General features: G+C 39.5%; 1 protein-coding gene across 2 annotated transcripts in view; it reads right to left on the bottom strand.

Moving 5' to 3' along the window:
- Positions 1–13,681: 13,681 nt before the first annotated feature.
- Positions 13,682–25,614, bottom strand: part of LOC121924090 (CMT1A duplicated region transcript 4 protein homolog) — a 45,177-nt gene continuing 33,244 nt past the window's right edge. For both annotated transcript variants that reach the window (XM_042455193.1, XM_042455192.1), the window contains one exon: positions 13,682–14,197. In XM_042455193.1, coding sequence (XP_042311127.1) covers positions 13,734–14,197 — 464 coding nt within the window. In that variant the 3' untranslated portion in view covers positions 13,682–13,733. The remainder of the gene's footprint in view (positions 14,198–25,614) is intronic.

Raw genomic sequence — 25,614 nt, 5'->3', positions numbered from 1 at the left:
CGTTTGACCAAAACAGTCTTGTCATTCCAGCTTTGCCACTACACAGGATTCTCCAAGTGGATCAGATGTTACAACCATAGTAAACAGAGCTGAGGGAGGGAGCAAGCTGGCTGGCTGGCTGACCTTTTTTTAGCTATGCCTTGGAAAGCCGTATCATATGCACTCATCCAAAGAAGGCAAGGCTCGCCTCCCAGTGATCTACAATCCACTTCCCCTTTGGAAAGCCATTCAGCTCCTGCTAGTTCCTTCTACATTCTACATGCAGTTGTTCACTGGCTCTAGGCAGCAATGGCTTTCCCCTTTTGAAAATGCCAGTAAGCAACACCAATTCACAATTACCCTATAGGCAAATCCAGGCAATGTTGCATGTAACTGTTCTGGCACATTAGTTCTAATATCTCTTTTTTATGGGCTCAGATTTCAGAGTCAAACAGGAAGTTTGAAAAGCAGTGGGTCCTTCACTTCTATACTGTGTTGCCATCCTTGGTAAATTCTCATCAATCAAGTGGAGACAAATAAAAAAGAGAAGGGTCTCCCTCCCCCCCACCCCATTTTCTATTGCTAGGGCCAGTCCCCCCATTACAGAGAGTTACCTGAGGTGACAGATTTGGGGCATCATAAAAGGTCAGCACATTGTTAGTCATTTACTATATTCTTAATTGTATGTTCTTTTACTGTCGAAGATAGGGAGATGTGTTTTTTATGGGATTGGCTGGCTTTTAGGATTATGCACCATGATAAGAGATGGGAATAATATTCAAATGCATTCAGAGAAATGGTCAAAAACATGATTTTCAAGGATCAAGAAACTCTCAAAGAATCCTGGACTGCTAAACATCTTTGAGGTACAAGACTGATTTTGCACAAAATTCACATGTGATTTTTCCACAGAAAAGCACATTTTCTATGCAGAAAACAGCATTTTCTGCACAGAAAATAAAACGCCTATGCAGACATATTATTTTCTCTTCAAAAAAAGCTGCCAGCTGCACAGAAAATGCTGGTTTCTGTGCAAAACAAATTGTTCACAGCATAAACCTTCAATTATACCATTTTCTGCACAGAAAATATTTTCTATACAGAAAACAATATTTCAGCATTGAAATATTGTTTTCTGCAGAGAAAATTCTTCCTGTGTGAATTTTGCACACAATAAGTCCTCAGTTGCAAATAAGCTTCAAAAACTATATGATTTTTGAAAACTTTCTCATAGTGAGAAGAAACTTGCTAAAATCTCTTGTCGCTTCCTTATGAAGACAGTTAGTGAAAATAATTAGTGAAGAATGGCATACTTAATTGTCTTAAGTGGTAGAGGGTACATTTGATCCTCTGCCTAGAGAAACAAGATGTCATGGGCCACCATGTTAATTCCTTTATATGTCAATGTGAATTCAAATACATGCAAATAATCTAGCATTCTAAGGCAACATTGACCCCACACTCCAAAGAGAATTCTCATCTCAAGGCAAGTTACAAACACCAGAATATTCAACATAATTACTAGAAGTAAAGAGTTTAATATGGCTTTTTCTATGCTACCAAAACAAACTTTAGCCAAGTGAACTCATTTGTCTGTTTGTGTGCCATTAAGATATATAACAAGCCCAAAGTGGTTCACATTGTATATAACATCATAGAAATGTAAGGCACACACCTTCCCCAAGTAATTTAATCAAATATCAGTTAAAAGCAGCAGAAAATCTATAAACAAGTGAAACCAATCAAACTATACACTCCAGCAGAAGTTTGTGTCAAAGGGCAGAAACTCTGGAGCAATATGAAAATTCAGCTCAAATATTAGGCATAACTGTACTTTAAAAAACTTATTCATTTGAAGCTACAATGTATTAAAATATAATTATTGTTCAGTTTAGGTCATTTTGCAGAGGTACTTTTAAAAGATTAAGCTGTACTTCTTGACCATCATATTTACATGTAAAGCCTAACTCACAGCAACAACCTTTTTGTAAATGGACCACCTGGGGGATTGTGTTACTGAACTGTTGGTTCTAATGTTTCACTTTGCCAACCCCAATCCCCGCTCTGTTCTGTTCAGATAAATGGATTATCAGCCTGAGATGCAGGTAGTGGAGGCAAAATGAGCTCATTGCACCCCAAACCAAAAAATTCCCCATGATGTTTTCCTTCGATCCACAAGCACATACCATTGCAGTAATTCAGCACTCCAGCTGAGTATTTAGAAATACAATTTAGACATACAAAGTGAAAGGGTAGGCAGAGTTACCAAGTTAATGTATACACAGCAAATAAATAAAAGTGTTCTAGATATGAACGATGCTAGAGGTTTTGGGGACTGGAGGAAAAATTCACTGGGAAAGAGCATTATTATTTGTGGGCCAGTAGCCTCATGCCACCCCAGCTACGCCCCTGCTGAGAAGGTGTTCATTCATCCCTTTGCAATTCACAGTCACTATCTAAAATTGCAGGATTAGGAAAGAAAAAAATAACTTCCATAATCAGCTGCATGACCAATTCACAAGATGCATCCTGTGGTGACATTGCTGCTTGTTTTTGGCATTTCAAACAGTTCATCATTGATGGACTGAAAGTACAAGGGCTGCATCTTCTCAGCCAAAAGTATTTATTCTTAGGTAAAGAGACAGAAAAATAAACTCTGAACACACCTCAGAATGCTCCAAAATAGCTTTTTACTATTTCTACTAAGCTTGCAATTGATTTGGGAAGATTTATGCTAATGGAGAAATTGCATCTGTAAAAGGACTACTCCACTCTATACTTTCCTTAGAGGTCTTCAAACAGAGGCTGGATGGCCATCTGTCGGGGATGCTTTGATTTGGATTTCCTGTATGGCAGGGGGTTGGACTGGATGGCCTTTGTGGTCTCTTCCAGCTCTACGATTCTATGATTCTATGATTCTATGATTCTACTAAAACCAACAAAGACACAGTCTGCCCAAACACCAACCCAAAATTATTAACTTCTGACCCACTAAATAGAATCAATAGAAACAGAAGCATTAGATTCCACAGGCACTCCTCATTTTGACTATTCAACATACAGTGGTACCTCGGGTTACGAAATTAATTCGTTCCGCGGCTAATTTCGTAACCCGAAAAACCTTCGTAACCTGAATTGCCATAGGCGCTAATGGAAAAAATAGCTCTCTGCTGCCCTCCGGTGGCGGAAAATAGCGCCGAGGTTTTTTCGTAACCCGAAAAAACCTTCGTAAGCTGAAACAATAAATCCCTATGGGATTTTTTCGTATCCCGAAAAATTCGTAAGCTGGGTAATTCGTATCCCGGGGTACCACTGTAATTACTAGGAGTAAGGAGTTTAATATGGCTTTTTCTATGTTATGCTTTTATGGTTTCATCATATCTTGAATCTAGGGCCGCTGGGTTTCAAGGTGCCAGCTGAGAGCTCAGGAAATCAGCAGTCATGTTCTTACCCTAAAATCTTACAGAGAAGTTTCAATAAGTCTTACTGATCACAGGGGTCCCTTGACATATGACAGCAAAGATGTGGCTTGACTCATTTTTAATGCTGCTGTATACTTTAAGCTTGCTAAGTATGTTTAAAATACAGTATATTCTTGTTTGTCTTTTGTTCTTGTAATCTGAATCATTTTGAAAAATCTATTTGAAAAGCAGGATATAAATAATTAAAATCCATTCTCCATCCATCCATCTATGCTTCCACCCACCCATCCCTCCATCCAATCAGACTTCAGAAAACTGAAAGCAAAGACTGATTCTGTTCCAATAAAAAGAAAAACATATGTGAAGCAAATCCATCCATGCACTTACAACGCAGCTTAACTGGAAATAAAATTTACAGAGGCTGAGGGTGACTCTCAAATGGATTCTGTCCTCTAATGAAACCAGAGGACCTATCCTCTGTGTACTTCTGATGAAGTGGATTATTTGGGGCTTCCTTTTGAATCAATCTGCTTAGGATCAGGCCTGCCAGATCTCAATCATATCTGAGAACGAATTGGTTGAGAGCCATCATGAAACAAGCGAAACACAATACTGTAATGCCATGAGTGCTGGATATACATAACAGATTTATGTCTATGTAAAGAGCCATAAACACTCCCTTTCACACTTGCAGAGCTGGAAAATGCATAAAGTAATAATTTTTTCCTCCTCCACCTCACCCACTCAGAGCATTGACATCATACCAAACTTACATCCAAGCCAATGCTGTCCTTGCGACATTGAACTGTGGTAGTCCAGGAGGAACTGTAAAGAAGAAAGTAAAGGGACTCTCAAGGAAATTTATGATACTGACCTCCCAATTGCTCTAGCACAAATAAAGCCTCACTTCAAAAATGCTGTCAGTTTTAGATGGCTCATTGTTTGGCCCATCACAAGTCAGGTTCAGTCTGTAAAGACAATGTTCCTTTTGTTCTTGAAAGGGTGAAATTGGCAAGCATGGCACTGAGCTAAAAGTGCCACTGGAATTGGTATAAGTGAAGAAAAATACTTGCAGAAAATAACATCTGAAAATGTTGTTAGTCTGGATAGAGCTGCTGGCATTTAGAATGGAGGAGGTTAGAAGCCACACCTAGATATGGTGGCTTCACCTACTGGCATATGTGATCCTCTGTAGCAATAAAAAGGGGTGGTATATTTGGGGTATGTTTCTACAACACAGTCTCAAATTATTTCATTTTTCACTGACTCACCCTGGAATAAAAGTGACTTCATGTCTCCTTGACATTAGGATGTCCAGAACAGTCAAGGGAAAAGAGAGATCAGCAGTTGTTAATTTTTAATAAAGAAAAACAATTGGAATTGGAAGTTCTCCCCTTCTATAAAAAAAATGTGTAGGGACATGCTCTGCGTACTCAGTGATGAAGGAAAGGAAACTCTGCACATGGGCTAAGATTCTTAATTATCCGAAGGTTATATTTTCGTTCCTAGATGCCATACTTCCTCAATGACAATATGCCAGGTTCAAAGTGTATAACTGGTCCATGGGCACTCAGCAAGTACTGTGGCTGAATGGGGATTTCAACTGGGTATCTCTGTGGTAAGACTGTCACTCTGGTTCAGCCATTCCCCCACCTACTGAACTACAAATGTTTAGGACATCATTTCTTATATTCGATATATCCGCCAACATCTCACTGACAAACATCAAGACAGTGTGGCCAAACAACATAAGAGTGTAATCAAAGGATGTGGACAAGCAAAAAAAAAAGGGGGGGGGCAAGAGTTATTAATGAGGAAGAGCACATAACTCTGGAATTTATGTACTGAACTGAGAAAAACCTGAAAAAAGAAAAAAAGAAAATATGCAAAGCGATCTTGTAGCACCTTTGAGACTAACTGTGCAAAAGAAGCATAGGTTTTTGTAGACTTGGCCTACGTAGACAATCTAAAGAGATTATCACACCCGCAAATCCCACCGGGATAGATGAAGGATTGAAAAGTCAAAACTGGGTGTTATAGCATGGAGCCGAGGCCAGGTCAGTGTAACCCAACTGCAACCTGGACTCCAGGCGCACTCAGCTAGCAGCTTTTCAAAAGCAGCAAGCTCTGGTTTTTGAAAACCAGCTGGACAAGTACATATGGGGGCCAGGCTGCAGATGAGTTGCACTTGCCCAGCCTTGGCTGTGTGCGATAACACCCAGTTTTGATTTTTCAATCCTGTGTCTATTGCAGCAGGATTTGCAGGTGCGATAATATCCTAAAAAAGCTTATGCTACAATTTCATTCTCAATTTCACACAAGATCCCTTTGCATACTGATATTCCAGACTAATACAGCTATTTCTCTGAATAAAAAATTATAATACTGTGTGTCTGCATGCATTGTTAATAATAAATCATTATTAATTTAATATTATAGAATGTTATTCTAAAATCAATGCCTTTATTGGACCTGCCCAAAATCACAGCGTTCTCTCAGATCCACTGAGAGAACTCTTGTGTTTATACACACACACACACACACACACACACACACACACACACACACCTGCCCAATGCTCATTATAGATCAGGTAAAATTCCAGCTTCTCCTTAAATGCAACACTGATGTGGTCAGTAACGCTCCTTAACACAACACCTTTGGGCCAATCATAGCTTCTCAGGATAACCTATTTCACAGCATTGTTCTTAGAATAAAAATGGGGGAGTGGGAGAACGTGCTATACTTTCATCTTCAGGAGATAAATGGAATGTAATTAGTTTTTTTAAAAAAGTACTACACTACACTGTTATGACATAATTATTCCACTTTTACTGCTATGGCTGCCTCCTGTGGAATCCTGGGCTTGCAGTTTAGGGAAGGGCATTTAGAATTCTCAGCTAAAGAGCTCTTAACTAAACCCCAGAATGCTACAGGAGGCAGCCATAGCAGTAAAAGTGGAACAACAGCATTATAACAGTGCAGTATGGTATTCTCCACTGTTGCAAAAACATGGTTGTCATAAATACATGCATTCTGAGGGCCTCTTAGAATGATTCAGGCCACAATCCTGTACACATGTGTCTAGGAGTAAGCCCCACTGAAGTCATTTGGACTTACAGTTAAATACATATGTGTACACTGCATTGTTAATATATGGAACATTGTTTTGTGGGAGAGAGAGGCTATCTCTGTAAAATCTCTTTCACTTCCAAATCTCTAGACTATTACAGTTTCTTTTCAGTAGCAATCTGCAGCCCTGGCAGACACAGAAGATTAGTAACTCAAAAGGAAAGAGCAGAGAGAAGAAAGCCAATAAAATAATCTTAAAATAAATTAAAATAAAGGTTTATATGAAAATCTCAAAAACAAACCAAAATCAGAGCTGGAGAGACAAGAAAAAAATCAGATCAGGAATGAAATTGATCTTGTTTCAGCGAAATTAGAAGTGGGGAGGGGATTCATGTGTCTGTGAGAAAGACTGAAAGAGCAGCTGGTACAAACTTCCAGAGGTGCTATAATTCAGAGCATCTCTTCAAGGATAGTCCCTGTCTCCTTCCCTTGCTTTTTGCAAGAGACAGCAAAAGTGCTTATCTCAAGAGGCAATTTGGGATCATACAGCACAGGATATTCTGTTGCAAAGTTAAGAGATGCTGCAACACTTTGATTTGCCTGAGAAGGGCAAAATTCCATCTCCTCTTCCCCTTTCCCCCTTGCTGAATTAATTGAATACAAATTAATTTTGCACTTTGTACTCTAATCAATTTACAATAGTTGAAATAAGCCACAAATGAAGGGGGGAAGTGGAGGGAGGAGAGAGAAATCAGGACATTTTAAACACAGTTGAGAAAATGGAATGGAAGAGGATTAACTGGGGCCATCCCCACCAGACTGGGACAGCTGGAGGGTATGAATCCCCCCTCATTGACAATGTGATCTGGGGCTGAAGGAAGTTATATAACAAAACACCAATGGCTCCAGATTGAGGAAGACTGCTCTAACCACTTTGCCATGCTGGCTCACATCCTAGTCCAGCATTGATTCCTGGCTCAAAAGCTGATCCTTGGTTCAGATAACAGTTAATAATAATAATAATAATAATAATAATAATAATAATAAGAAGAAGAAGAAGAAGAAGAAGATTATTTGTATCCCGCCCCTCTGAGAACAATCGGGGTGGCTAACAAAGTTAAAAATACAGAACATATAAAATCCCTACTACCCCCCTCCTTAAAAAAGTATTAAATCCAGTACAGTATTAAAAAGGCAGTTCAGAAAGAAGGAGGTTCATCTACAGTGCAATGAAGCCTATTAGAAAAGGCAATCTTCCTGTAGATGATGTAGTCTTTATATATGTATATATAAAATCCAGAAACCTAATTAGAAATTTAATTAATTAGAAGAATATGGTAAATGCCTAGATATAAAATGAATAAAATAAATCAGAGAATATGGGTATCATGGTATGTTTCTCCAAACACGGAAGACATTACTCAGTATTAAGGAGCTGACTAGACAACTAAGCATCCTATACATCAGACAAACAAACCTATTTATTAGAGGAATGTGGACACTGGAGGTGCCCAGCAGCTACTAGGGCCTATAGAAATCCCTGCTTGTTGTAATTCTTCTAACCTGAAGTGGACAATTGTAATGGGGCTGGAGAACAATTATTTGTCCTTGGACCCTACAAGGCTCATACAGATTGCCAAAACTATAAGAAACAAGAAAACCTGCAAGTGGCCAGAAGTATGTTTCTGTTTTGGAAAAAAAATAATCTATTTTAGTTGATATTATTTTAAACAGTGAAGCCAATTTAAAAGGTGGCTCTGCATTCTGTTTAAAAGGTACGTTGCCACTCCTGGAAGCTTCTCAGGGGGCCCCTTTGCTCAGCCCTCTTACCTATGATGCTTTCTTCCGAATAGAATTGACAGTGCAATTCTGTGTGTATCACCTCAGAAGCAAACATTATCAAGTTCAATAGTACTCACAATTTCTGCAGGACCACAGCCTTAGTTGTGATTAATTACAGTAACTGATCTGTTTTCAAAAGGATAGCTGTGCCAGTGTATTGCAGCACAATAACAAAGAATCATATGGCACCTTCTAGCCTGAACTTTCAAGGCAGCCCAGCCCACTTCCTCAGAGACATGGACTGCAGTCTAGGAGCTTCAGGTATATAAACAATCACTGCTGGGGATAGCTGGACTGTGTTTTGGATTGCAAGCTTGCCTTTCAATATAAAACAGGAATTATGATTAAAATAAGCCCTCTCCAGACATTCTGTAATCTAGTTAAATTAAGCATCTAAGTAGGGGAGTACACTGATCTTGACCTCCATTATTGCTCTCCATGTTGTAGAGAATGACAGTCTGAAGAGGAGAAGCCACCTCTGTGCATGGAGGCTCTGTGGTCAGGAACCTTTCAGTAAAGCTGCATGATTCCCAGCCTGCCCAATGCAGTAAAAGACCTACAGTAGGTTGATTCAGAATCTGCTACAATAGTACTTTTATATTTTATTTTATTACCGATGAATGGATATGCCATAACCACTATGGACTCACTGTGTTTTGAAATATTCCCAGTATCATAGAGAAAGGGGATACAATGCCAGTTACCATTCGGGGGGACACAGCTGGGAGGGTGCTCTTGTCTTAATATTCTGCCTCGGGACCTCCAGTAGGGATGTGGTTGGTTACTATATTTAAAAAAAAATGCTAGAGGAGACTGGTCTTTGGCCTCATCCAGTCATTAACATACCTTTATTACATTAAAATGTTAAAATAAGCATCACTAACTGTGCAATGCCTGCCCACTTTAGTTCTGGTTCTTCAGACATAGAAAAATGCTTGGCTTTTTCTTTTTTTAGCTGGGGAAAATGAACCCTTCCCTGTTGATATAAGTGTTACCATCAATCCTTCCAACGCTATGCAGAGAAGAAAAATAGTGGACCAGATTCAAGCATAATTTTACCTGGCAAAGCAAAACCCCAGGCCCTTAATTACCTCTGAAGTTATTGCTGTTCCAAACAAGGAAGCTATAAACCTCACTAATTTGACTCTCAATTACAATATCCATCAGCTCTAAGTACACAATATTAAAAACACAAACTGCCTGCTTAAAATATAGTGTTCACCCTTCCCTGCAGGTCACTTTTTTGTTTGCCTCTGTATATGTTGTGTGTTGCTTTGGCCACATTATCCTTGATGGGAAGTTAGCCAATATATCACTGAAACAAATCCAGACGGCATCTGGATTTTGTCCGTACACCAGCAGGAACACCTGCATTCAATCTAGACAGCCACAGACCAATAAAGTGCTTTCAGAATGGGATTTGGTTGTTAGTCAGGCTTCCATATTGTAATAACCAGTAGGGTCTGCTTCATCTGTAGGTTTAAACTGCTGTGTGTATGTATGTTTGCTTGCTTTTGTTTCATTCTTTTGTGTTACCTTTTTAACTCTACACATCTTCTCTCTCTCACCATAGTTCATTCAACACAGCAGTGAAAAGCCAGGATTTTGGGGAAGTGGATATATGAAACAGAAACTACCACTATCAGCAATCCCCTAAAATAAACAACATATGAAAAATATTAAATGGAAGATAGTGTTGTCAGAAGATATATTTAGCAGATTTGCTTTCTAGGAAAGCAAAAGAGAGAGGAATACTCAAACAGGTCTTCCTTCACAATCACCAATAACAGGTTTGGACTTTCATTCTAGAAAGCCAGCATGGTGTAGTGGTTTGGGTATTATATTTTGATTCTAAAGATCAGGGTTCAAATCCCTACTCGGCCAAGGAAACCCACTGGGTAACTTTAGGCAAGTCATACTCTCTCAGCCTCAGAGGAAGGCAAAGGTAACCCCCCTCTCGATAAATGTTGCCAAGAAAACAGCATGATAGGTTCAGCTTAGGTCTGAGCTACACAGCAGAAACAATGCAGTTTGACACTGCTTTAACTGACGTTATTCAATGCTATGGAATTCTGGGATCTGTAGTTATTTAGTCTTCTTTGTCAGAGAGCTCTGCTGGCACAACAAACTACATATCTCAGGATTCCATAGGATGGAGCCATGCCAGTTAAAGCAGTGTCAAGCTGTATTATTTATGTGGTGTAGATCAGAGTTGCCATAAGTCAGAAATTAATTGAAGGGACACAACAACAACAACATTCATACCATTTGCAAACATTTATGTATATATGCTTTTTGGAAGTGACAGATGCATAAAGCAGGCACTGCCAAGTTTGAGAACAAAATAAATAAATAACACAGTCTTATGTACACCATTATAAAAATAAAGGAAACGCTGTGGAATCCATGACCCCCTACATGTTATGGGACACCAATTGCAGTTTCCTCCTGCCTAACCCTGTGTGAAGCATGATGGGAGTCATTCATCAAAAAATGGAAGGTCTAAAGATTTCGCACCCCTTCTCTATAGAATGATACTTTAGTACTGTCCCACATATTTGTCCACTTCATGTTAGCAGCAAAATAAAATCTTTTTGAAGGAATAACTCCCTATAATGAGAGGTAAGGCTTGTCTGTCTCCCTTATATGTAACAGGATAAGCTCTGGATCGTTCATCAACAGTGCCATCACTTGAGGAGATTCCATTATGGAAAACCCAAATCTCCATATAGAGGAATGGAATACTTATTTCATCAGAAATATTCAAAGACAAAAATGGGCACTACTTGGGAATAGAAATAGATTGGAGTGGGAGAAGAATCTTGCTGGTAGACATATACTGCCCCCATGAAAATAAAGGTGTGTTTTATTTAAAAAACCCCAAAACAAAACAAAACAAGAATGCTTATTAGAATATGAGTATGAAAACATAGTAGTGATGAGTGACTTTAATGGAGTGATAGAGCCTAAAATAGAGCCTCAGAAAATAAAATAAAGGCGAGACAAGGTAAGGGACACAACAACACAACAAGATTTTTTGACCTAATGGATAACTTATCACTGTTAGAAATATGGAGACATTTATACAATAATGAAAAAAGCTATACCTTCTATTCGGAGAGATATGAATCCTTGTCAAGGATAGACATGTTCCTGGTGTCGAAAACAATGATTAAAGATGTTAAAGAAATGATTACTTTAAATAGAGAAATCTCCAATCACAACCCTATAACTTTATCCTTGAGAGAACCATACAGAAAGAATAATTGGTATTTAAATGAAGAGTTGTTAAAAGACAAAAATATAAAAGAAAAGGGTAGAAAGATAATCCAACTATTCATCAGAGAAAACATGAATAAAGAAGTTAAAACATCAACAGTATGGGATGCAGGAAAGGCGGTTATAAGAGGCTTCTTTATGCAACAGAATATTATTTTGCAAAGACAAAAGAAACAAAAAGCAATACTACTAAATAACCTTTTGAAAAACAAAGAAGACGAATTAAAGAAATGTCCCAAAAATAAGAAAATACAAAATGAGATTTAAATCCTCCAGAAACAATTAGAATTAGAAGCCGTAACGGAAAAAGAGAAAAAATTGAAAATAACAAAGCAGAAACATTTTGAACATGCAAATAAGGCAGGCAAATGGCTCTCATACAAATTAAGGAAAGATAAAGAGAAAAAGTCTATTAACAGAATAAGAAGAGGAGATACAATATTCACACAGCAAAAAGACATACAAGAAATATTTATAAACTTTTACCAAACTTTATATTGGGAACTTCCAACTGACGAAGGGAAAATCAGCGAATATATGGATAAACACAGTATTGGAAGCTTTACAGAAGAGCAACAGCAACTCCTGAATCAACCAGTAACAATAGCTGAAGTGTTGGAAGCAATTAAACAGTGTAAAGGAGGAAAGGCACCAGGAAACGACGGTTTAACAGCCCTATTTTATAAAACGTTTAGTGATAAAAGAAGTGTAATACCAAAATTGGAGGGATGGATATCCCTACACGAGGCTCTTTATAGAAAAGAAATGATTAAGGAAGAGAAATGGTATAAATATAAGGATATATTGGAAATGAAAGAGGGTAAGTGGGAAATCAAATCAAGAGAAGTACTGAATAAAGAAGGCCGGGATATAAATTGGTTCAACATAGACAAATTTACGAAAGATATATAATGGACTTAAGAACGTTTGGGTTTGCACAGAAAGATGGAGAATCTGAATTGGAGAAAATCTTAACAGAGGAGAAAAATAAACTTATCGGGAAGTTATATAGTGTTCTTCTAAGATATGAGATGGAAGATGAAATGGTTAAAGAACAAATGATTAAATGGGTAAAAAATGTTGGGCATCCCATACTAATGTCCCAATGGGGAAAAGTGTGGGAAAATAGTGTTAAATTCATTCTCTCAGAATTTAAGAGAAAATTTTTATAAAATGTTTTTCAGTGGTACCTCTCACCAGACAAAATTGCAAAAATTTAGAAAACAAAAAATAATCTTTGTTGGAAGTGTAAAAAAGGAATTGGCACCTTCTTCCACTGTTGGTGGACATGTAAATCGGCAAAAAAAGTATTGGAAGATGATAAACGAACAAATTATGGAGCTATTGGGGGGGAAATAAAATTAAAGCCAGAATTTTACTTATTAGGAATACTTGATGGGGAGATAGAGAGTAAAAAACCAAAAAAAAACCCCCCACATATTTCATATGATTACTCTGGCACAAGTTAATTTTGCACAAAAGTGGAAAAGTGAAGATATGCCTACAATGGAAGAATGGTTATTGAAAATGTATGAATGGAAATGGATAAATGTAGAATAAGAAAGAATAAAGAAAATACTTATTAAAAAAGGATGAGGAGATTGTATGCAAAGCAAAAGATTTAAGTAAGTGTAGAAGGTATGAGGAGGTAGAAGAAGGTATGAGTGTTAAGGAAGAGAGAGGAAGGCAGAAAAGTGGAGAATGAAGAGAGAGTAGGAGAAAGAAGATGAAAGGTTCAGAGGAAGGGGGGGTTAAAGCTGAGGAAGCGATGTAGGGAATGTTAAGAAAGTGTGTTTGAAAGGAACAAGCAGATGAGGGTTTGAAGAAAGGATGGAATATATCAATTACACTGAAGTATGCTTACCTTATTTGTGTATTTGTGTATGTATGGATTGATATGTATGTAATTATTTGTATTGAGTATTTTAACAAATAATGATTCAAAAAAAGAAAATGCTTTTGTGAATGTGTGAAAAGTCCTCTAATACTTGAAATCCTGTTTTCATATATATGTTAACAGTGTTTTTCCTCTTCCCTCCACTCAGTATATGCCACAATTCTAAGAAAAAAGAATCCAAAAATGCATGTTAGTTGCTGAGAGATTTTAATGCACCTTTCCACAGTGCCACAACTATGGCACTATTCCTGCAGTGCCACATGCTTACTGGCAGCATCTGGCAGCTTCATTGGCAGAACACGGAGTGGGATTCTTCTTCTGGAAAAAATTACCAAGTTCTGTGTAATGGAAGTCCCCAAAGGTGAATCACTGCTCAGCACCCCCAAACCACCATAACCAGTTGCTGAGTCCTTGGTAACCCGAAAAGGACTAATGGTAGTGCTAAATCGTGGTGTTCCTGGACTTGCTCCAGTTATACCCACTTCCTGGGACCCACGGCTGTACTTCTTCTGATGGAGGTGAGCCTGGCTGCTGCTTGACCTTTGACTGCTTCCCCGTGGTGTTCCCAGCAGCCCTTCAATTCTTGACTTGTCCTCCTCCACAAGTTTCTTGACCATGGGTGAAGTATAAGTGGTGTAGGCTGGCCACTCGCAGGTGCAGATCAGATGGGGTGAGATGCCAATATTGCCTGACACCAGGCTTCGATCTAGAACCCAAAAGACAGAATCTCTTAGAAAGGAACCTGCAGGATTCAGGACTAGATGGGTCTGACCCAATACATATTGCTGCCTGAGGCAGAGCAACAAATTATACTCTCAAAATTGAAGTGCACAGTACTGTGGTACAAATCTTAGCTTATTTTCATTCTTGCAAATAAGATCAACCAGTTGTGTTTTTTTAAGTATCCCCCTTGAGCAATTACAAGAATTTTTGCACATTTGCAAATGGTTTCTTTGCATCTCAAGCTTTCTTTGTGAAAAATTTCAAAGTTTTTTTTTACAAAAGTCATTGTTTTTTGCATGGATACAATGTGATTTACTGCTGCCAGTGCTGACAAACAGAATCATCATCATCATCACCATCATTTATACTCCAACTTTCCCCCAAAACCAGTGCTCAAAGCAGCTTACAAATACAAGACAGGTTGAGTATTCATTATCTGGAATTCTGAAATCCGAAATACTTCAAAATTCTAAACTTTTTGAGCTACAACACAAGTAGCATACTAAGTACCTGTGCTGTATTTGTGAGGCTGGAGAGAGATGCAACTGGAGATAAACAGAAAGATCTGTGAAACGATGCAAAACCATGCTTTCTGCCATTTCATAGATCCTCTGTTTCTCTCCAGCCCAGTGGTGTCACTAGCTAGGGGGTCACCCACTGCAGAGGGTGTCATCTGAAAAGGGTATGCATTTGCCTCTCCTGCTGCTCCATCACTTGGCTTCCTCTCCAGGGAAGCAACTCAGTAATGGAGCGGCCAGGAAGTATGCGCGTTTGCCTGTCCTGCATGGAAGGAGGACGATGGTCCAACTAGGCATAACCCCTCCTCTGGGGTGCCACCAGTTGCAGTCCACGCATGCTACACCCCCTCTGTGACACCACTGCTCCAGGTTCATTATGTCTCAGTAGATATATGGAAATACAGGTATTTCAAAATCGGGGGGGGGGGGGGCAATCCAAACAATATCCAGTTCTGGTCCCAAACATTTCAGGTTAGGGATCCTTAACCTGTATAGTTAAAACAAATAAAAATACAACATTAAAATGGGATCAAACTATTCATGGATAAAAAATAATTTAACACATACCATGAAAAATAATTCTGAAAATCAATTCAAACACAGTTCAGTGGAAACAACACAGCACCTTCTTAAAAACACTTTCTTTAAAATCATCAGTTCTCAAAGACCTGTATTTCATAAGCATGAAAAATCTCATGGTATCTAACAGGAGAGTTTTGGGGTTTTAGGGATTATCTCAGATATCTTGATACATCCTTTCTCATGATCTGTGAATGCTCTTGACATCTCTGTATGTTACCTTAAGCCAGTTGAATAAGTCTGGTATGTGAGGAGGAACATCTCAGAAATCCCAGTCTTCTTCCCCTTACTCCTCCTCCCTGCCCCACTCCTCCTCAACAGTAAAATATAATAATAAGAATAAACTAAGTAAATAAAATTTACTGATTCTTCATGACACACCAAACCTGATTCCTCATGCAGTTGCCTCACTGTGCCTAATGTTAGGGCAGACCCTAAGTCTAGGTTTCCAAATACAGAGAACAACTGTCTGTCTCTAAGTCCACAACAGGAGATTCTCCAAGGATGTCATAATGAAAGGTGAAATCTTAAAGAAGGAAAGTCTAGACTCTAAAGGTTTACTTGTAAACTGACAGCTAAGGGTGTTTTTGTTTTTATAATCAAAAAGCTGCAAGTACTTGTTGGTCTGGAACATTTTTGTAGCACTGAATGTAACAATTCATCATGAAATCAGTTGCCTCTTGCCCAGGACGTATAATTATTCATTTCTGAAGAATGCTTGCTAGATTATAATCAAAGAGATAGATGTATTAAGTGTGTTTTAGCATAATAAGGCATAAAGGAATCCAGCAGGACCATTAAGATGAACTAGTTTTTCCTAGCCTGAGCCAGCATCTCATAGTGATTTGAGCATTGGAATTTGACTCTGGTTTGATTTCCAGATTGGCCATGAAACCCACTGGGTGACTTTGGACAAGTCACATGCTCTCATCCTCAGGGGAAAGCAATGGAAAACCTCCTCTGAACAATGATAGGATTGCTTTAGGGTAGCCGTAAATCAGAAATGACTTAAAGGTACACAACTACAAGTTTTCACAGACTCTAGTCCAGTTCATTGGATGTATTGATTGAAACCTCTGTAGGCAAGCAATAGAAGAGGGTGAAATGTTAATGTAAATTTAAAACATGTTCATTTGGTGATAAATATCACCATAGCAATGAAGCATGCAACTCATTGATGCAAAAGCTTCACTGTGGTAATGGACTGCTAATAAGACAAATACCTAGGTCCTAGAGCAGTGGTTCCCAGCCTGAGGGTCGGGACCCCTTTGGGGGTCGAACAACTCTTTCACAGAGGTCACCTAAGACCATCGGAAAACACATATTTCCATGTAGTGATGAAAAATAATTTTATGTTGGGGGTCACCACAATATGAGGAACTGTATTAAAGGGTCGTGGCATTAGGAAGGTTGGGAACCACTGTCCCAGAGCAAATTAAACCTGAACTCTCTCTTCCTCTTCCTCTTCCTCTTCCTTTCTCTCTAGAAACCAAGATGACTAAACTGAAACTGTCGTACTTTGGACATATCATGAGAAGACATGACTCCCTAGAAAAGACAATAAGGTATTCTATGAAAACATATATTTTTTAAAAAAAATTATACTAAATTCCAAGAGTTTTCAGGAAGGATTTCTGCCTCACCACTCCATTCAATACCTTTGATATTAAGCATTAAAAAGATGAATATCTTGTCAAATCCTAAGGTGAGGCCTCTTGATAAAATGAGTCCACCCCTTCCTTAGCAATTGCTTTGGGATAATCCTAGCAGCCTTTCAAATATTTCTGAAACCCAGATATTTCCATTGCTCAGGAGAGCCTAGATCACTCTCCAAAATCTGCTCTGCAGTATTCAGATAGGAGGACAAATAAGAATGAAGAACACTGCCCCTTTCTCCACCAGAGGCTCTGGCTTGCTGCCACATATCCACTCTAGTAGAGGTGAACTGGAGTCAGGATTCACAGGGCAAGAAAATGGACTTTTAATTAGCAGGTTAGGGGTGGTGACCATCTGCCATCTCCTTCAGGCTTACTGGCAGCCTTGGAACTGAGACACAACCCTCACAATAGCTGAATCAGAAATAGATATTGTGAACTGTCCTCGCTGTAATGCAAAGTATGCTGTGTTTGCTTGATATTGCTTGGTACATAATAATTAAGTTCTATCTGCTTTACAAAAGACTCCTGGTAAAGAGGAAAATTGACAGATATGATATTGAATATATGATACATGGACCAACAACATGGATATGCTTTCATTTTTGGAATCTCCTTCTTTGCATTAGATTCTCCTTCCAGGGTGTGGCTCATGGTGAGCTTGCTCGTTTCAAAATTTACTACTATGCCATTTCTCTCCAAGGAGATCCGTTTGTCTGCAGTATGCACGAGATATTATAGATCCATTTATGAGGATGAGCAGCAGACTTCTTTGCCTGCAGCCAACAGATCATATTGCAAGGAAGGTCTGCTATTTATCACATGAAGCAGGAAAGGGCAGCCTTCCTTGTTCTGAATACTTGTAATTGCCCTAGGCTTTTATTTCTGCATGCAGATTGTACTCATGCAGGGACAAGTAGAATAAGAACATATCAGGGCAAGGTTCTTTTTAAAATCTCACTTGTTTTTGTCGCAGAAGTAAATATGCTGGACTGAATACACCCTAAGTGTGTGTGTGTGTATGTGTGTTTTTATGTGAGACTCCATCCTGTCTCTGGAGAACTAGGCATTCAGAAGGCTGGACTGTTCATTAAATGTAGTGATAAGGAAGATCTGGAAAAGTACAGCCTGCACCCTACTGCACAAGGCAGACTCTTCATCATAATCCCAAGCTTCCACTGGAGAAGATCTGATGTGAAACAGCTGGAAGATAAATCCCAGAGCATCCTGGGTAATGAAAAGTAAATAATATACCCCAAGTGCAGTCAATCAAACAGAAATGTCAAAGTTTGAAAGAAGCAGCTCAGTGGATAGAAGAATTAGCCCTGCTTAGTACACCATGTCCAAGGATGTGCCAAAACAAGCAAGTAAACAAAGAACAACAGAGCCTGAGGCCCGGAAATCTACACAGATTCAGAGATAGTAAAGGACTATTCTCTGTGGTCACTGATGTTAAAGTGAGAATAGTATTTCCAAACCAGTGACTGGCAAGACCACTGGCTAGCTGGCCATTATGGAGCATCTGACAGTGGCTTCTAGTCCTACTTTGGCCATTTAAAAAAAAAAATGGGCCATTAGCTGCAGTCTGTGGCACACAGGATTTTAGCAAGTGATGTTCAGAGGAAATGTTTCATGCACACTCGGACTGTGGCAAAAGGCTGATCAGCCTTGGGAGGAAGAAGGAAAGACAGAGGACGACTTGCAGAGGTATATCTAGCAATATGCCCATGTCTACCAAAAATCAATAGCCAACCAGGAGCAGCAGAAATGCTTCCACACAGTGTTGCTCAGGGGTTGCTATTTTGAAGTTAGGGAATGTAAAATTATAGCTGCAGTTCCACACAAGACTTAATATCAGTAGCAGCTGGTGGCTTCTGTGTCAAGGAGGCAGTGTATCCATTCTGGATTTTAGACTCAACTTTGAAGGAACTATCCACTGGACAGCTCCTTTCAAGTTGGGACTAAGCTCCAGAATGGGTCACTCTTCCCTTCCTGACATAGAAGCCACCTGGCCTTACTTGACCAAAGCATTATTTGCCTTATTAAAATCCAGATGTTTCCACCTAGATGATTACAAAATCCAAAAAGAATCAGGGTGTTGTTGTTTTTCCTTCTGTCCTAGACAGCTCAGTGCTCTAAACTTGCCTTGATCATAAAAACTGATTGTTTTTAAGGACAGCAACATGGAGAGTTCCTCTAAATTTGAGAAGGAGGTATCAAAACCATCCCAGACTCAATGTGGGGATTCTAGACATCCCATTAGGCAGAAAAATGCAGCCATCCCAGGTGGAGATGAAAAGCCAGCAAAGGAGAATTTTCCACTGTGGAAACAACATTTTCTAGTTACTTTTGGACTTTATTTTTAGAGGTGTTGTAGAGGCATTTTAAGTGGAATCTTTCCCCACGTTTTCTGCTATTTTCTTATTAATCCTGCCTCCCCAAATGTAATAGACAAGTATTCAATAATAAAAGTAATAAAGTAATAAGTAATAGACATATGTTTTTTAAAAAGAAAAAAGAAAGAAAAATCACCTGCATTAACATTTTTGATCATGTTTATGTCAATGGATTACTTTTGGGGAGTTAGTAGTGAATTACATAAGTAACGATTTTAACTTTCTAGGCCCTGGTCCAACCCAGTTCTGATTGTGGAAATCTAGTATTACAACGCCCTTTATGCATTGCTGTTGGACCGCTCCCTAAAGCTGTCTAACCTTCTGAGCAGCTCTGTTCCCCTTACAAACAGCTCATACTGCCAGTAAGCTCTTCCCAACTTCCTAGTCAGTCCTTTTGGCTCAAAGGATGCAACACCCAGGATCTCTCCCTCTTCTCTCCAAGGAGGAAAGATAGGAGATGACCATAGATGGGAAATCCAGAAGAATTACCAGCTAGAGAGCACTCTTTCCTGGCCAGCATGAAAAATCAGATGAAAAGCGTTCAGCACAGCACTTTCCCTGTGTGACCCACCCATCCACCCACTCTCACTTGGGAGGGATCTCTTCCAGTTTCAAAAATTGGCCCCTGCTGATGTTTCACTGAACAAAGTCCCATCCACTTTGAGACCTTTAACACTGTGGCCTATAAAATTCTAGCTCTTGGCTCCCTTTCTGCATGCCTTTTCTCTTCTCTATGGCTACCCTAGCAAGGAAGACTGTGTTTGTGTTTTTGGATATATACTTTTTTTTTTTTGGCATGTCATGTTCCTTAGACCAATCTAGTTTTTCAAGGGATGGCAAGAAGCCATTTGATGGGAATCAGTCCCCTGAAACAAGAACTCAGCTGATAAAAATCTCGGAATAGTTTCCTCAGGAACTGGATAGCCCTTTGTTAAGAAGCATGCCATGGCCCGGTCACCATGGACAGGCCTACTAGTAACTGACAGGCCAACAAATTTCATGATTTAACACTGAACAGTAAAAGGAAAAAAAGAATATTCCCCTCCCCACAACATCCTGAAGAAGAAGAACTTTTCTTTTTATGAAAGGGATGGGATGGTGGACACATAAATGGTAGAGCCATCTATCTAACAATATACCTCATGATTGCTTCTTATTCTGATGAGAAGCTGGCAAAAAGGCAATTTTCACACTTTTCTATTTAAAGACAGTTTGCCTGTACTATGTGGAGAGTGGGGGACTGTAGAAGGAAAACAGAATTAAAGCTGCTGGGCTGGCTGTAACTCAGCACGTTCTGACAGTGCACAGAACAAGTAGTAAATGCAAATGAGAGGAAATGGAATTATCCTTTGAAAGAGAGAACTTTGCAAAAAGGTAATTTCTTTAATTGGGGGGGGGGGGGGGCAGAGAATGGGGAAAATTTTGGCTCTTTCCTTTGACTCCCTTGTTCAAAAGCAGCATATTCTTAGCACCTCCTGCTACTAAAAGACTGCAGAGCTCCAAAGCTGATCTATTTATTTTGCCATGTGGTTTCCATATTTGTTCTCTTTGGGCCTCCTAATCAGAAGGCTCTCCTGTCTTGAGAGACTAGTGAGTATAGAAGGAGGGGTAGCAAATGCTGAGACAGAATAATGCAAAACATTTGTGGCATAATAGTTCTTCCTACATACATCTACATACATCTACATACGTCTAAGGTACCCATTTAAGGTAAACTAATTTATAACCCAAATGGTGGAGGTGCTAGAAAATGAGGAGACAGCCAGTTGGTTTATTATTTATGAAAATATTTATATCCTATTCTTTATCATGAGATCTCAGGGCAGTACATGATAAAAACAATCTAAAACACTTCCTGAGTTAAACTGTAAACAATTTAAAGAACTTTTTAAAAGACATATTAAATAAGGGAACAGTTAAAACAATGTTACAAGCTACAGGAATTGAAAACCATGTACAGTACATTTTGGTGTAAATCAGTCTTAAAAGTCTTTAATAAAAAGTCATTTTTTGGTTTGCCCCCTCCAGAAAGAAACCAATGTTTGCACTAGCCAGATCCCTGAGGGAAGGGCATTCCACAATTGGTGCACACCTGATAAGGCCCTCTCCCAAGTCCTTCTGCTTTATATTACCGCCAGTGGTGTGACACAGAGGAAGACCCCTGCTGCAGACATCAGCTCTCAGCCAAGTACACAAAGGGAAAGGTGCTCCTGGAAGTACTGAGGCACAAAACTGAAAACCCATATACAGTAATAAAGACTCCAAAGAAATGAAGTGTGCATGGACTCACTTGAACTGGATCATGCTCAAAATGCAAGAATGCCAGCAATTGCCACAGAGAATGTTCATTTTCACAGCATTCATGGATACTGGTTATGGGTGTTGCCGTCTTATTGTGAATTTGCCCTGCTTGATTCATGGTTTATTACAGAAGGTCCATACGTTGTCATCTTCAACTTGAGACCTTTTTGTATTATCTAATAGCTTCTATAGCTTTTCCACTTCACATACACACACACATCACTTTACGGAGCTGAAAACAGGATAAGAGCCCACTGATTTTTGTCTGGTAACCCTAGGAGCAAGTGATCTAGAAGTCCACCCCACCCTCAATTCTGTAGGCTGATGCTGAGGTCATGAGTTGGAAAGTAATAAAAGAAAGGCCTGGGCATCTTTATAGATATGACAGCTCTAAAATAAGCTTTAAAATATCATCAAGGTTCCCACCCTGCTCCCAAAATATGGATATCCCACTAAAGAAATGTCCTGTTATTTTGAAGGACAAATGAAAACTATAAGCAAAAGCAGACATATTGGTCCCAAGGAAAGAAAAAATATCCGTGGTGTGATAATATCTGGGGTAGGGGTGTGTGAGCTTGTTTGCTTGCTTTTTCTTTTCTTTTCTTCAAGCAAATGATAATTCTGGAACATGCTTCCACATGTTTTCTGAAACTGACATGGAGCATGATCAGCTCCATCTTAGTACAAATTGTTCACCTCTTCAGTAGAGCCACACCTAAGTTTCCTGGGTATCTTCAAGCTTAAAATATTTTCTGCTACAAACTACAAGCAGTAGTATGGGAACAGTAGAATGGCACAGTATCTAAGGGATTCCCATTATTTAGCTTCACAGTGCCCCTTATTTAACGTTTTAAATGGAGGAGCCCGGCATCTTGACTCCTGTCTTCTTAGGGCTAATTCAGAATCATTTTGGTGAGTTGTTTTCAGTCCCTGCCAATGTTTGTTGCCAGCCAAGACTAAGTGTCTGTATGGCAATATTCACTTCCAAGTACTCCACCATACATCCATACACAGAAATAAATGCCTGTACACAGTGCTTTGAAATAACTAGTTATACATCATGAGTTATATGTAACCAGTCCCTTTACCCAATAACAAAAAGTATAATTACATTAATGTAATTTCACTCCTTTTAGACTGCAATTGTAACAATGAAGTTGCTGTGTAATTGCAGACATATGTCCTCACTAATAAGTGGTGGAAGAAGATTATTCCTTGGTTCAAGGGCTGGCTCATAATATGTCTTGTGCTGTTTCCTCTTTCTCTGCTCTGGAATGAAGGTACAGTTGGCCCTCTGTATCCACAGATTTTTTAATACACATATTCAACCATCCACAGCTGGAAAATATTCAAAAATAATATACATTCCAAAAGCTAACCTTGTTTTTGCCATTTTATATACTCTTGTTTGAGGCATCTCCAAGCTGTATTCCTTTTTGTATCTGTATTGTATGCTTGCATTATTTTTTTCTATTGGACATTGTATAATATTGTATTGTACTGTATTGTTTTGTGCTGGCCATTGACCGTAATAAATCTCATTTCATTTTATATAAGGGACACAATTTTTCACTATGCCATTGTATTTAATGGGACTTGAGCATCCATGGATTTTGATATTCACAGTGGGTCCTGGAACCAAACCTCAGTGGATACCAAGGGACCACTGTACACAGCGGTCAGCAATGCATCTCACTGCTTCTCCTATGACAAGGTTCCATGGGGAATGTTAGATCTTCTGAACAGGAGCCAAGCTACCATTCAGCTATGCTCCCACTCAAAATATTGCCAATACCTGCTGAAGAAAAAAAATCACTTATGACATAGCAGGTTGGTGAGCGATGCACTGGCATGTGTGACTAGAAGTTTGGAACTGAACAGGGAGAAGTTTGGGTCAGAGCCTCCATCAGGAGTGGTATGCCCAAAGGAATACCAGCATCTAGCATCAACATTTCTGATGGGAATCAAGGATCAGTTTGAATGAGATTGCCCTTTTAAGATGCTGGGGTTGGTCCAGAATAATCTACCAAGAATAACAGAGAAACAGTAACAGAGCCTAAAGGCAAGGAGGTAGAGCTGATTAAAAGTCTAGTCTTTTTACCTTTACTGTAAAGTCCTTTTCTTTTCTTCCCCATATTATGATGTTATTGTCCAAAACACTGGAGTCCACCCATTCCTCCTATTATTTATAATTACATATTCTATCAGTTCCTGGATATCTGCTTCTAAAGAACTGGATCCCATGCTAGTATATTCTGTAAGCTAGAATGGTTACTGTGGGTGGATTTTTTCAGGAGGAGATGCAATAATCACAGCAACACCAAAAGCATCACTACTCAGCAATAAGTCAATAAAGCATATTAGTTTTGCTGTATTTGTGTGTGCCCATTTGGTATCCTACTGTCTCAGCACATGCCCAGATTGCAATTTGAGAGAGAGGTGTTGTTGTTTTTGGCATTAAAAAAAAATACTAACAGAACTCTGAATAAGTCTATTAAAAGCTGAATTCTGATCAGCAAACAAGTACTCATCTAGTTCTTCAGAAAAAGTCCCAAACCACACTCTCTCACTCAAATGTACCCAACAATTCAGAATTCTTTTCTCTTTGTTAAATCCAATTTTCTATGAAGAAAGCCTACTTAATTTATCTTGAAACACAACACAAGCCTCTCCAATTAGATTGCAGGAATATTAATCCAAAACAGGGGCCCACATCCTTCTTGGAAGAAAAGAGGAAAAGGAGGGCTGAGGTACATATTACAGGGGCCTTGTCTACAATTGCCAGGATACTCCAGGGGCATCCTGGAATATCCTAGCCACTCAGCTGCCCTGACCTACCCATTATCTCCACTGCCACTTCTGCATTGTGGTGACTAACTGCATGGGCATCCTGCTGAGCTGCCTGGTCCATCTGCCACCACCAAGGGTCTCTCACTTCTGAGATCAGAGCAAGGCAACCAGAAACAGTCAAATGTTGGGCACCTTGTTCTGATCTCTGAATGAGTGATGCATGGTGACGACAGATGCACCAGGTGGACCAGCTGCACAGTCACCTGGATGTCCTCTGGTCTGCCCACACCAGAAGCAGGGTTTGGCCCATGCATCGTTCGAACAGGATGGCACCTTTTGATCCATCCAGACAAGGCCATATTTAGCATCTCATGTTCCTCAATCCTAGCACTGCAGAAATGAACTGAGCTCCATGCTAGCAGTGAAACTTTTCCTATTATTCATGAGTGGGGGTATGATTATCTTTGCAAGCTCTTAGGAAGAGGGAGAAATCCCAGGAATATTTTGAGAAAGACAATTAGGAATGGTTTCTACTACCATTTCCCAGTGTGAAAGGCTACCCAAGTTAATGAGCCAAGCGTTTGTGCCTTTTCCCTTGGTGAGTATCACTGATTTGTCTATTTTGACTGGAACTTTTTGCTGCTAATTATATGCCATGTTCAGAAGGAAAGCTAAAGGAAGCCTATAAAGGAACAAGGAGGAGAGAGAGCACAGGTATCTGGGGGCAGGCAGAGTGGAGCAAGAGGGGGAGCTTGTTTATGTGAAATGCCAAGGCAACAAATAGTTGACATTAGGATTGCAGGCAGGCTGTGGGATTGGGTTATTCCTTTCAGGCCTCACACAAAGGGCCCTTTTTGTCTCACTGTCAAAGACAAGCAACAGAACAAGCTGTAACAGAAACCATATTGATGGCTGAGGAAAGGCCTGTGGAATTTCTGGGGAGGACTTGCTACCCAAAGACACAATGGCCTATGCTTTGAAACGGCAGACCGCGTAGGACACAAAGGCCAAACAGTTCACATGTGACACCGAAATTGCCTTTCTGACTGCCAGCCCTGCCCACCCTACCCCTACCCAGTGCCCCCTCATCCAGAAACTGGTGACAGGAGTTCTGACTGCCCACAAAAGTCAATGGCTGCAATTGCTTCAGCTTCCAGAGTC

This window comes from Sceloporus undulatus, chromosome 2 (assembly GCF_019175285.1).
Source record: "Sceloporus undulatus isolate JIND9_A2432 ecotype Alabama chromosome 2, SceUnd_v1.1, whole genome shotgun sequence".
NCBI classification, from domain to species: Eukaryota; Metazoa; Chordata; class Lepidosauria; order Squamata; family Phrynosomatidae; genus Sceloporus; species Sceloporus undulatus.
The sequence above is the reverse complement of the archived record's forward strand: the minus strand, read 5'-3'. Positions and strand labels throughout refer to the sequence as shown.